Raw genomic sequence first — 13,318 nt, forward strand, 5'->3', positions numbered from 1 at the left:
AACTTTCGCATGCACATGCTTTAAGAGGCATATGCTTTGAACTGCCTACTTTCTACAGTTAAGCATGACTGTGTGCTTTGGTGTGGACTAGAATTTCATTATACTCCGTAGGTCCTATAATTATTCTCAAAGAATGTTATTACCAATGATTATGCAGATATTTTAGTTGACCATTGCGTTCTATGATACAGTTATTGTTCCTTAGCAAAAGAAGCAATATCTCGAGATGACAACACCAGCCCTTTTCAGGAGTGGTTAGAGAAACATTAAAATGAACCTCAATACCTCGCTTGATCTACTGAATTCACTGACTCAAACATAATCGAAAAATGGCCAGTTAGCGATTTGAGCATTAAGCCTACTGCAGATTTCCTCTTCCATTATTTCTGATGCAACTGTCCTCTGCACTCTATGAAAAATGGTCGTTCTGTTCTTACGGAAACGGTTTACTAATTATATGCCGAATTCTGTAACGAATACAAGCTGTACAACATAATAAAAGATGATCCAACATCATACTAATCAGGTAAGATGTATTTTGTTGAAGTTCTTCCATTATTTTGATAACTATATATACAAAACGGCGTTTTATTTCTAAAAATAAAGATGCCGGTACGTTGAACCTCTGGCTCATAATGCTTAAAAAGTTGCATACCTTTGACATTATTATTATTATTATTATTATTATTATTATTATTAATAATAATAATAATAATGTTCAGTAGCATATCACTGCCATATATATATATATATATATATATATATATATATATATATATATATATATATATATATGAAGCTTGAAAAAGGTCTGATTTTTACATCTAATTTTATAATACAATAATGATAATAAATATTTCTTAGTGATTTGTTTCTTGTTTTTTCTCTTTCTGGAAACGGGCGAAAGTAAGCTGCTATTCTTTGATTTCAAAAAGCATCAAAAGTTCCACAAATACTGAATTTCAATAACAAAATACATACAGTACATTGTTCACATAATGTTCTTCAGAGTACTAGTCAGGCTTTCAAAATGTTCTACACACCTCTACTAAATTAATGGATAAAGTTAGCGAAAAATTTAAGAGATGTTTTCACTTAATCCTCTTCGTAATTAAGTGAATAAAAATAATTAATTAGATACATTAAAATGGGGACTAACGAGGAAATCGATTCAAGTTTGACACAAAATTGTGGACGAGATTATTCGAAAACTAAGTGTTTTTATGCACAATTAAAGCCATTAGAGGGAAATCCCTCGATCTCAACCGTTCCGGACATATAGAGGAATAAGGAGAAGACTGGTTCTCCGATATTTTGCGAATTTTTTCAATATGTAGCGATAGTACAAGTAAAAGAGACTTTTAAAAATGAAGAATTCCTTCATCTACGAAAGTTTAGTAATAAGTCACCTTACACATGAGGCTTACAAAACCAAAGAGTCCATAAAAATTCTAGGGGAGGAATGTTTTGGAAGGGGGAGGCGAAAATAACAGAGTTCCATTGTTGCCTGAAATAGGTGTGAAATGTGCCTATGTATAGGTTTCTTGGTACGCTGAATTGAATAAAAGCATCATCAGGTCAGATAGGATGAAAAATGTAAAAAATGGTGGCCGTCCGAACTTTCCAGACATTTATAATTTCTACAATTATTTACCGATCGGACATCTTGCACAGAATATAACCTTGTATTTTTCTTCACATAATAACGTCTGTTCCTTTGACAATATAATTAATACATTTTTATATTACCTTTTCTCATTTTCTACGAACTAAAGACATAATATAGTGTTTTAACAAGTAATATAATTCAATTTTGTTCCTCGCGTTTGTTATTTCTCATAGCCTCTTCTTTTTCCGGCCGTGGGTTAAAGCTACGCCACTCACCTCAACATTCAACACTACTTTTATTCGCTCTGGTGAATCTTTCTTAACGTTTAAATACAATTTTCAAACATATTTACTCGCAACACAAACGAAAATCCACAAAATATCAAAATGTCACAGCACCAGCTTTCCCCTTACCCCTCTGTATCTCTGGAACGGTTGAGATCGAGGGTTTTCCCCTCTAATGGAATTCACTGTTCACAAAAACACTTCGTTTGCAGATAAACTCGTCCATAATTTCGTGTCACACTTGAATCGGTTTCTTTGTGAGTAAGGCTCCTCTGCGTAGAAAGTTCAGAGGTGAGTCCCAAAAATTCTTGTACTGGCTTTCAGTTTAGTTCAGTCAGGTTCAGTTTAGAAGAGGAAATATCCCGTTCTCATTAAAAAGGTGTCGGTACGCCGTACCTCTGCATACAACCAGAATATATATCTATGTTAGTGTCCATAAATTTAGTATGACATATCATACCACCATTTATGTAACAAACTCCTGATCAAAATGTCCGGTCCTTATTGTCAAGTAGAATTTTCCACATTTAACTCTAAAATCAGCAGCAGCTATGGAAAAGTTCGACGGGAAGAAAACAACATGCCTTCCGAGAATATGGATTTTAAATTCGATGATCTTACTGGTTGCCTGTAACGCTGGATATGATCTGCTTACAGGAAATCATTCATAAAGGACGAGTGTTGCTCTCAGAGGGGGACCTGATTTCTTTAAACCTGTGAACAGGTTTACGGTATTGTTTGCAGAATCACATTCTGTGTTAACTCTGACGGATAACACAGCAAACGCAGCAGGTTTCCGAAACCCTTCATAATATTAGATCATTAAAAAAACTATAATCTGATTTTTTTCAATGATATACGCTGAGATATACCATATGCTCCGTACACACCAAATGTATACTAATGTGAGATGCTCTGCAAATACAGTCTCACTGATCAGCAGTACATGCATAATATTTCTTACACTACACAAATATAGTTCGTAGGTGCCCTACTATATAATTATATTAAATTAATAATCCCTGGTAAACTGTTTTTCGATCTTGATTTGACAAAATAACTCTTTTTGATTGCACTGTGGAAGACAATAGTTCCTTCTTTTTTCGGTAGAAGAGCCACGTAAAATATATATAACCAATACTTAACCGCTCTGCCACCTATTGAGGTAATGTTTAGTTAACTGTTGTAGCGTAAGTATACACGCAATCAGAGGTAAAAGTGGATCTGAAAAGGTACAGAGACAAATGACGTCACACCGTTCCCCGTGCCTATTTCTGTCCAAACCTTTTTTTTTTTTTTTTTTAAAGAAAGTGGAAGTACGCCATAGATATTATCTGGAAGTGGGAGAACGGCGTCGCTACTCATTCCCGTCACTTTTACCCCTGCACGCAATCTGAAATATTTGTAATAATGAATTTTACAATAAAACGATAAGCTATACAGAAAATTATTGTGAAAATTTTGTATTGCCATCGGCTTTCCGTATTTATACATAACTTTAGAGGTGTAGTTAGTATGGAAGTAAGTGAAATTTAAGTTGATTTGAAATTTAAGATTTGATCCTAACACACAAGCAAACAGAAGACTAGCTACTCTAGTAAAAGTATTGTAATAAAGCAAGATACGACTCTAATAAACAAGTAAATAGGAAAGTGACCTTCCTATTTACAAGTAAATAGGAAAGCATTTCAAAAATGTACTAATTAGGCTACCTGAAGATTGGGGTGTACAGCAACCGTCCAAAAACCCTGAATAAAGTATGTGCTATCATCAGGAATGAAGTTACGCTTAATAACATTACTACTTAGACCCTCTACTTTTCGGTAAATACCAGAGATTTTGGCACGAAGAGCTTACCAGAAACGTACAGAACATTTCGAATTTGTACTGTGGCAAAATGACATACCGGTATACTGAATAATTCAGAACTGGTTTCAAATATTTGTCGTGATTTTTTTAAGTTAATAGAATAGAGTTAGCCTAAATTATTCTTCGAGTTTCAAAGCACGGGAACAAAAGAGCCAGATCTCACGTCATGTGATTTCTTCCTGTGGGGTTATGTTAAAGAAAAAGTTTATGTATTACTTATCCCCAATGCCAACAACGCTGCAAGAACTGCGAAACTGCTGCTGTCACAGACATTGACGGAAACATGCTAGTGAATGTACGGACAGGCCTAGATTACTATTTGGGTGTGTGCCAGGTGACCAAAGACGCACACATTGAATATTTGTAGAATGTTCCAAAAACTTGGTGAGCGTATGTATCTTTTCATTTATCACTCGTCTTTGTACGTAGTTACAAATAAACAATGCTTTAAAACCCATAAATCATTTAGGCTAGCCCTACACTAAAGGTTTATATCCCTCTTTTTCCTTTGGGAGCACATATAATCGAGTTCTCGTGTTAAGCTATGGTCTTAGTACTAAAACCGATCATAAAACTTCAACTTATCAATGAAAATATTAGGCGAATATTACGACTTACAACAGTGCCTAATCGTGGTTTTCTACTTACAAGGAACGGACATGAATCTGCCATCCGGACATCCGAATCAAACGTAGTCCATTCGATAAACATAACAAAGATATGTTCATGCACAAAAAATTAGGTGTCATGGAAAACGGAGTAAGTCCCCTGGGGCCCATTAATCCTGTTAGTATAAAGAAAATCGTTGACTCGCAGTAAAATAGCTATTGCATCAACGCTGTTCATTGGAAAGTCATGGTTTACAGTTCATTCTCTTCAGCCTGAAACAACCTTTCCAGAGGTGCTATGCATTGGGGCCCATAACGTACTTGAACAGAGAAAATTGGGAGAGTGTCGGGAAAATTCCCTCCAGAAATCCCTTCCATCAACTTTGGACCCCTCTGGAGTGGCCCCGATTAAAAGTACATAATCCAAATGTATCTCGAAAAATACTATAGGGGTTAGGAAATGAGTGTACCAAGTTTTGTATTGATAGACGGAATAAATATGAGAGAAAAACTTGTATACCAATACACGCTTTCCCCCCATACCTATTCCATTGCCCATGGTACCTATTTTTTTTTTTTTTTTTTTTTTGTGTGTGTATGAACATATCTTCGTTATGTTTATCGAATGGACTAGGTTTGATTCGGATATCCGGATGGCATGTCATGTCCGTTCCTTGTTAGATAAACATGTTGCTTCTAATGCATTATTCTGAATATGTAATGCATTATTGTTAGTATTCTCCATTATTCTTAAGAACTTTATCGTTACAATATGGCTAGCGTACGTGTGTTTGGCACAGAGAGGACCAGGTTCGATTCCCGATCAATTTATTGTTCTTAAATCATTATTATATAATTTATATTAATGCAGGAAAATTTTGTTTATCAAGAAATGCTATGCTTCAGCAGTTTTTATGGCCCTCGCCCTCGATTTACAGTTGTTTTGCAAAATATCTGGGAACAGGATTATAAAAGCTTTGTACAATCCGCGGCAAAAAACCTGCAACATGAGCATATAAGTTTATTGTGAAATGACAAGGTCTTTTGCTCCAAAATAAGTGTGCATGGGAGGAGGCCGAGGTTTATCCTGGCATGATTCGTTCCACTTAGACGTTATGTTCATTCCCTGTGCTGTTAGGCGTAGTTTCACAATAAACTTACATCCTCATGTTGCAGGTTTTTTGCCGCGGATTGTACAACTTGGACATATCAGTAGACAGGGAAGCGAAAGACTTATTGAATCCCATGCATATTTCATGTTTTCTGTTTTAGTAAGGCTTACTTTGCATTAGATGGACTGACATTATCGCCAACATTTGGTGTAAAAGTAGAGTAAATTTTATAACTACAGTATCAGGTTGATGCAATAATGATTGCGGTTTTTGTTAGTTTAAACTTTGATCCTTAATTTTGGGGAAAATGGTTATTTAACAATGGTCATGTAATAGGCCCTATATCACTTTAAAGAGCAAAGTTTTATCTATTTAATATTGCAATTGGTTTTATTCTAACTGTTCGCTTTGAAGTATTTAATTAATGATAGAAAGATAGCAAACTCGAGCAGTTTCATTGTACGAGTGCAAATTGGAACTAAAGCTGCAGAAACTACTCACAATATCAATCAAGCGTTTCTCCAGGGGATCTTCAGTGAACATACGGCGCAACATTGGTTAAGAAGTTTCTTGAAGGAGAAGAGAGACTTTAAGATGAGAACAGTTGTAGGGGTTCTTCTAGGATTGAGGATGAAGAATTGAGGGCTATTATTGAACCGGACCTGTCCAAGACAACTCAAGAGATTGCAAAAGAACTTCGTGTTGATCGACAATTGAACCAAATAACAAAACCTTGAGTTGAGTTGATTTTAACGTCCCTTTCAGCAGCGAGGCCATATAAGACAGGACCACATGAGCACCTTCCGAGAATCGAACCCGGGTCTCCCACACCAATAGCCCACACCATATTGGTCAATCGAAGGGGGCAAAATTCTTCTTTATCACAACGCAAGACTACATGTCTCACAAACGACTACAGAAAAATTGAACAAACTGGGATTCTAAACTCTACTTCACCAGACCTTTCACGCACTGAATATAAATATTTAAGCCTCCTAGACATCTTCCTGCAGGAAAAGGTCTTCAGCAATCAAGTACTAGTCTAAAATGAGTTCAAAGGTTTCGTCAGTTATAGAACTCCAAACTTTATGCTACCGAAATCATTAGACTTGTTTCTTGATAGCAAAAATGCATAGATTCTAGTGGTTCTTATTTTGATGAATGAGCTTCATTCTAAGCTGAGATACAAAGTTGATAGTTCAAAACCGCAAGTACCTTTGCACCAACCTCATACAAGGGTTAACACAAGGAAAATTTGTGCTTACAGATCTTGGGATTATTGATATGACAAAATATTTAACTTGAAATGTTTGGGGGTATGGAAATCATGTAGTTTGGCAAAGGCCTAAGTTAGTATTGAAAGAACTTACCTAAATCATATGGAAAATTAGTTTCATTCCTCAGCCATTCTCTGATTATTAGCACCGTTTCTTTGTTTTCTAATAGACTTTCATTTAATTGTTTTATAAATTTTTCCTTCAAATCGGCAGATGTTGGAGTAAATGACATATCTTCGAACTGAATTCGACTGTTTTCCTATACACAAACATATATTTCGATATAATCATATGGAAAATACCTCGAACTACATGCATTTCACAAAATATGTGTGCGACATTTGATACAAAATAAATATTTTATGATGAATATTTATAATAGTGTATAAAGTTGAAACTACATATTAAAATTCTGAGAAAATTTATATATATCCATATTTTGTAACCAAAATACCATACAAAGATTTAAAAAATATCTTATAGGACTTAACACATTTCCCAATTAACCATGTAAACGGCTTAACAGTTAAAAATAAATAATGAAAAATATGCCAAACATAATGTATGCACTGAAATTTATTAACCAAACTGTTTTGATATCTAATGTATACGTTAATACTTCATATTTTCTATTTTGACACACTTAGAAAATATAATTTTACTTGGATTTAACGCGTTACTCCATGTATAAAAAAAATAAGGCAAGCCTCCAAATAAAACTTCTCTACACTCTAAGCCATTAAAAGAAATTTAGTAAATCGTCGCATGAGAACAAGAGGACCATTTTCGTAAGTTTACAGGTGAGAGTACAAAAACATTATTTTCTTAGAAAGATGTGTTTTTAATAAGATGGTAATTGAGCTACATTACAACAGATGATCGACACGGAGAACAGATCTGTTACGTTCCATTTACACCAAGTGGGGCTTTCAAAATTATGTCCAAACATGAAGAAAACGAAAACTGAATTTTTGGAGTTACGTTCCTCTGGTTCTCATGCTACGAAATAACCCATAAAGAATGAATATATAAAGTAAGGCAGATAATGTATCTACACAATATTCATCTACAAGATGCAGCCGAAGGCGTACATCTACAAAATACAATTAAAAATTAATAATTGTTTCCACTCTTGCCTTATATGTCAGAAATCTAGACGCAGTTTGAATTTGCTATAATTACTGAAGATTAAAACTCCTGTACGATGTGGAAAGTCTTGAAAACATGGTTCATGGACTAGCGTGTCCATATGGTCACAGTACGTAGCGTTCTATATTTCAAACTGTAGGTGTCACTACTTTGTTGTTACTTTCTCCTACCTCTATCTAGGTTTCAAAGACACATGATTTAGCACCCTAACGCACTTCGAGAGGCTTCTAGGTTATAGTCCTCTAGTGGCAGCAATCGGAAGTTTGAATTATTTTCCCCTCCGCAGAAATGTCAGCTCTTAAGAGATAAGTTGTATTATTCTTATCTTGCCAATTTTGCAGTTATAGTTTATCCTGTCAATATTTATACTAGAAACGAAGTTTTAACTCTGTTTTGTCTGTTTGATTGCTTCCTTCATATTAACATTATAAAGAGAATTATTGTTTAACGTGACCATATGGTCACACTAGGCCTTTACGAGTACATTTGTTTCTTATGGTAGGCATTTTTACACTTATGTTCCTAAAGTTTCATAGTTTTTCAAAGATTTCATAGTACACAAATGAACACTTTGGAAAACCAGTAAAGCATCTGTTATATTTCATTGACCATCTTTCAGTATCAATAAAATAACTACCCTTTAGGATTTGTTTCAATAATTTGTTTACCAGCATAAATTTACTATTCATTTGAAAAAACATTAGGTATAGTGCGACTGGTACTTTACTAGAAAATCTCAACCCAGAGGATTGTTTTGTAAACAATGCCAATAAATGAAAAATGTTAGACCTTCGAGGAATGTTTGCAAATGGCGAGATCTAGAAGTGTCAGATCTAGAAGGTAAGGGGACAGACAGAACCCAGATTATAATAGGTATATCATGAGTTTACTATAAAAATTCAAAAAATATATAAATAATGGTTTAAACTATTTTTGTCACATAAAAAACGGGGGACCAGGCGCTCCATCCCCGGGCTAGATCGACCACGGCTAGGTATGTTCCTTCACACGAGGCTGGCAAAACACTGACTGTCATATGAAAAAATGGGAAATAGTAGTAATCAAATGGATGGACAATTCAGCAGTAACGACTGCATCAATTGTTAATGAAGTATTCCACACGGCTTAAATCAACCGCTAATATCATTCACAATATAAACTGGTCAATGAGAGAGAGTCAAAGATAGATAGAGTGTATAACAAAAGAACAGAAATTTGTGAGTGGAATCGATCAGATGAACTCAAACACTGGATGCTATAGAATTGGTATTCGTGAAAAAAAGTATTGGTGGCTAATATTTTCATAGCTTATACCACAGTAAAGAATGCTTAGACACTCGTGAATTGTCAGGTAAACTATTCCACAACTTTCGAAGAAACATTGTTCAAACATATCTTCTAAAATATTTGAATTCACGGAAGAGCCCAGTCGTTCGGAAAAATGACGTACGAGTATTAGCTGATGTTGGTTAGATAAGAGCCATCGCTCATGTTGTAGAGGCTGTGAAAAAAAAAATAATAATAACGAAAATAAAAATAAGATGTGTGATCAACACTTGCACCAGCGGTGGCCGCACACATGGAAAAAATGTAATGTTGGTCTATGTCTTCCATTCTTTCTTCCCATCACACTGTATAAATCATTTTGAAATTAAGAAATGCATTAGATACAATGTAAATAATAAATAATAATTTCATTCTTAGTAATTGTTCGCAACTGAGAGAAAGATATCACTTGAAAGATAGGTCAAACTGTGGACGTATATTTTGCATTAGAAAAAAGTACATGTCAGGATTAAAACACTCAATAAAATAATTTATTTACTTACACTTTGTACTCGTAAAGAACTAGCGTGACCATATGGTCACACCCCGTTACGCCAATAATAAATTATTCAAGTCACAAATTAAAGAAGTTCTGATTCATTTCATTCCTAAGTGACCCAAAAATGATAAGATTGGTCTTTCCTGAGATAGAAAAAAATTCAGTCCCTAATGGCTTAATAGTTCCTTTATATATATAAAAAAGCAATATAAAAATTGGTACTTTTAAATTATCAGTTTTCTTTATTATATCAGTTTACAAGAAAATCTACAATGTACTAGTGATTATGCACTTTGTAATTCATTGTAGTTAGAATCATTTTTTTTTAATTCCTCAATTTCAAGCTCAACAAAAGGAAGTAATTATTTAGCCTTCAAGAAAATATACCTCTTGTTTTATGAAAATTAAGTTAGGATGAATTTGTTTCTTTGAGTCTATGTCAATCTAAAGTAATATTATGCTAAATTGTAAAGTTTTTTTTTTTTAAATAAAGAATGCTTCTTCATTTCTGTAAAAAAAAATATGGTTAATGAGTTTTCATAAGACATGATAAATCCAAAATTGTTCCTTTGACTAATTTTAATCCTCAACCATTTGAGTAAGGGTCTAAAGCATACATATGTTAATAAAACACTGTAAAACATCACAAAACTTTCACTTGACATTTTTTAAATAATCGGAGGAAGGAGAGGACTCTCATTTTTAACATTTCAACCCAAAACAGTGTAGATTGTTGGAAAAACCTCAGGATTTAAATTCACTCCCTCATTTTCTGACTGATTTTTAATCTCAAGCAACAAGGATTATTGGGAAACCTCAGACAAATGTGTATCATATTTCACGAAAATCGATATTTTCTTTCTATTTTACGGGTATCTTTTTTTCAATCGGTGTGTTTGTCTGTGTGTAAATTCACTATGGTTTAGGTAAATAAATTCTCAGCTCATTCTTGACTGATTTGAACGCCAAACAGCGATATTTGTAGGAAAGCACCAACGAAAATAAATACTATGAAGTGTCGACATCTAATAAATTATACGGAGGTTATAGTGGAACATTTTTCAAATCGGGTGGCCAAGGTAAATTTACCCCCACATTATTGAATGATTTTAACTTCATCTAATGCATGCAAGGGGATGACTGGGAAGTCAAAGAATATATAGGCCTACGTCAAATTACACCAAACCTACCTTATCTATTTTTATCAGTGGCATACATAAGGAGGGGTCAGGGCTCTTAAACCCCTTGAGCAATATATTATGGAGAAACAAATATTTACTATACTATGGTATACACATACACAAATCACATGAGTTCTGAAATAATACGAGATTAAATATAATTGAACCCTACTCTTTAATGAAATTCTATCTACACTAATGATTTTTACTATAGTTTCCCAAAATATTCGTAAGTAGTTATGAAATGAGATAGCTTTTCCAATAGACCGATAGCCTACATTTTCTGAGACGACCTCACTTTCACCTTTTTGAGACGACACAGCCTCAAGTCTAGGCTCTTTGAATTTTTAAAAAATGAAAACTATGTAAAACATTTTCTAAAATGACAGTTTAATAATTTCGTTCTTTCACTCTTAATAGAATTTAGAAGATTAAAAGAAAATATACGCCATATTACACCAAAATCGAATAATTTTGGCCAGACTTATCGGGAACAGTTACTTTCTTATTATATTACTCTATTTAAATAAGCTAATTTCGAGGTTTGAGGTCATCTGCTTATGTTTGACGTACTACCCTTATCCTTGACTAATTTCAACTCTAATCAACGAGTATTATCATTATCTTTAAGCCTTGTAGAAAATATACATGACATTTAGTCAAATTCGAAGAATTTTTAGTTAGTTTATGATGGAAACTTGTTTTGTTTAAATCACATTATGTATAGATGCAATCTTGGATGCAACATTGTAGTAAACTTTATTCTCCTTTCTTTATACTTATTTTTGGTGGACTTTTACCCTAAGTAATGAGGATTGTGGAAAAGCCCCAGTCTTTGTTTAGAAATGGAATGGATTAAATTTACTCCTTTTATCTCTACTGATTTTAGACATAAGCAGAGGCGATGATTAGGAAATCCTTTAAAAGTATGAGCCATCTCTAATGAAAGTACAATATATATTTTAACGAAAGTTGGCGTGGATATGATCCTGAAATGCTGGGAGACATGGGGGCGGGAGATATTTCACCTATCATTGGAACTAAATTAATCCGTCATTCTTGACATCTTTTACCCCGAAGTAATGGGAAATGTTGGAAAAGCCTAAAAGAAAATAATGTATCAAAAGTGAATAATTTTGACAAGTAATTGTCGTAAGAAGCCTCAGTGCTGTCAGTTCAACTAATTATTTTCCACACTACCGAAGATCTGCCTTCCCTCTTAGATCATGAAAGAAAATATGCTATTCAATTTGACACACTAAAACTTCTATTTACTTGAAATTTTTGCAACGGTAAACAGTTTATTTTTGTCGTCTCTAGAAATGCCAAATTCATAAATAAAAGGGAAAAGAACGAAAATTGAAACTGTTGACCATTACATCGCAATTTGCTCCAAGTGACTTCGACGTAAACTATTGGTAGGAACATCGCCAGTTTGTTGTAAGTGTATGTGTCTGAATTAAAGGTGGATAGGAAATGTAAAGGTGGAAATAATCTTCATACCACATTCCGCAATCATCATTGAGTTTAGACAACGAATAGCTTTACATTTGACAGCAGTATCTTTGTTTTAACGCAATATGTATATTTATAAACAAATTATAAATAATAAAATAGACTTACCTGCTTAATGCTGAAATTCTTTTACATATTTTATCGCGACTCAACTGCGTTTAGCTCACATAAGATTAGGTACAAATTTTAACCATCTTAAAACAACTTCTTTTCTAATATTTACTAGTTGCACTTGATATAGTTTCAGGTACTGTTTTTGGATTTCATCCCATATAAAAAGTGAAAACAACTGTTGTTACGACTAGACCAGGCTTTGACGCAAAGGATTACATTTATTTTTAGCTCTCCCTTGTATTACACAGCTGACGCAGGTAAACAGCAGCAAGAAAAGGACCCAGATTTGTGTTACGCAGCGTATTTTTACGCACGTACAAAACAAAAATAAAAAGGAACTTGCAAATTTTTGTCATTAGTTGTTACTTCTTGGATTCAATGTAGTTTATAGGCCTATTTCTACGTCAGAGCTTCTTCTACATATATGATTTTAAAAAATAACAATAAGTTATCTTCATCTTTTATGAATACTCACGTATGTATTTAATGTACAGTCAGAAACAATATTAAGTATAGGTTGGAGGTATGAGAAATGATAGCTCCAACTTATATTTAATATTGTTTCTGACTGTGCAATGTAAAGGAAAACGGAGCAACTTCTGTAAATCTATTATGTGCTTTTAGATACAGATTTACTTGTAACAATTAAATAACTATAGATTCACTTGTAACTATTGCAACTACTCAAATACAGTTATTTCAAACTCACAGTGAACACAGTATCAAAATGTGTTAGTCATTACGAAATTGATTACAAAATAAGCTATATTCTAGA

At 33.7% G+C, this 13,318-nt stretch overlaps 1 protein-coding gene across 1 annotated transcript in view; it reads right to left on the reverse strand.

The window, feature by feature from the left end:
- The window catches only part of LOC145693148 (alpha-tocopherol transfer protein-like), a 34,687-nt gene extending 21,958 nt beyond the window's left edge, over window positions 1-12,729 (reverse strand). The window contains exons 1-2 of the mRNA XM_081768886.1: window positions 12,538-12,729; window positions 6,853-7,018 (exon numbers count right to left, since the gene is read on the reverse strand). Of these exons, the coding sequence (XP_081625012.1) occupies window positions 6,853-6,991 (139 nt within the window). The 5' untranslated portion in view covers window positions 6,992-7,018; window positions 12,538-12,729. The remainder of the gene's footprint in view (window positions 1-6,852; window positions 7,019-12,537) is intronic.
- Window positions 12,730-13,318: the final 589 nt, after the last annotated feature.

The sequence above is a fragment of the Thermobia domestica genome, chromosome 8 (assembly GCF_964235325.1).
Source record: "Thermobia domestica chromosome 8, izTheDome1.hap1.1, whole genome shotgun sequence".
Classification (NCBI taxonomy): domain Eukaryota; kingdom Metazoa; phylum Arthropoda; class Insecta; order Zygentoma; family Lepismatidae; genus Thermobia; species Thermobia domestica.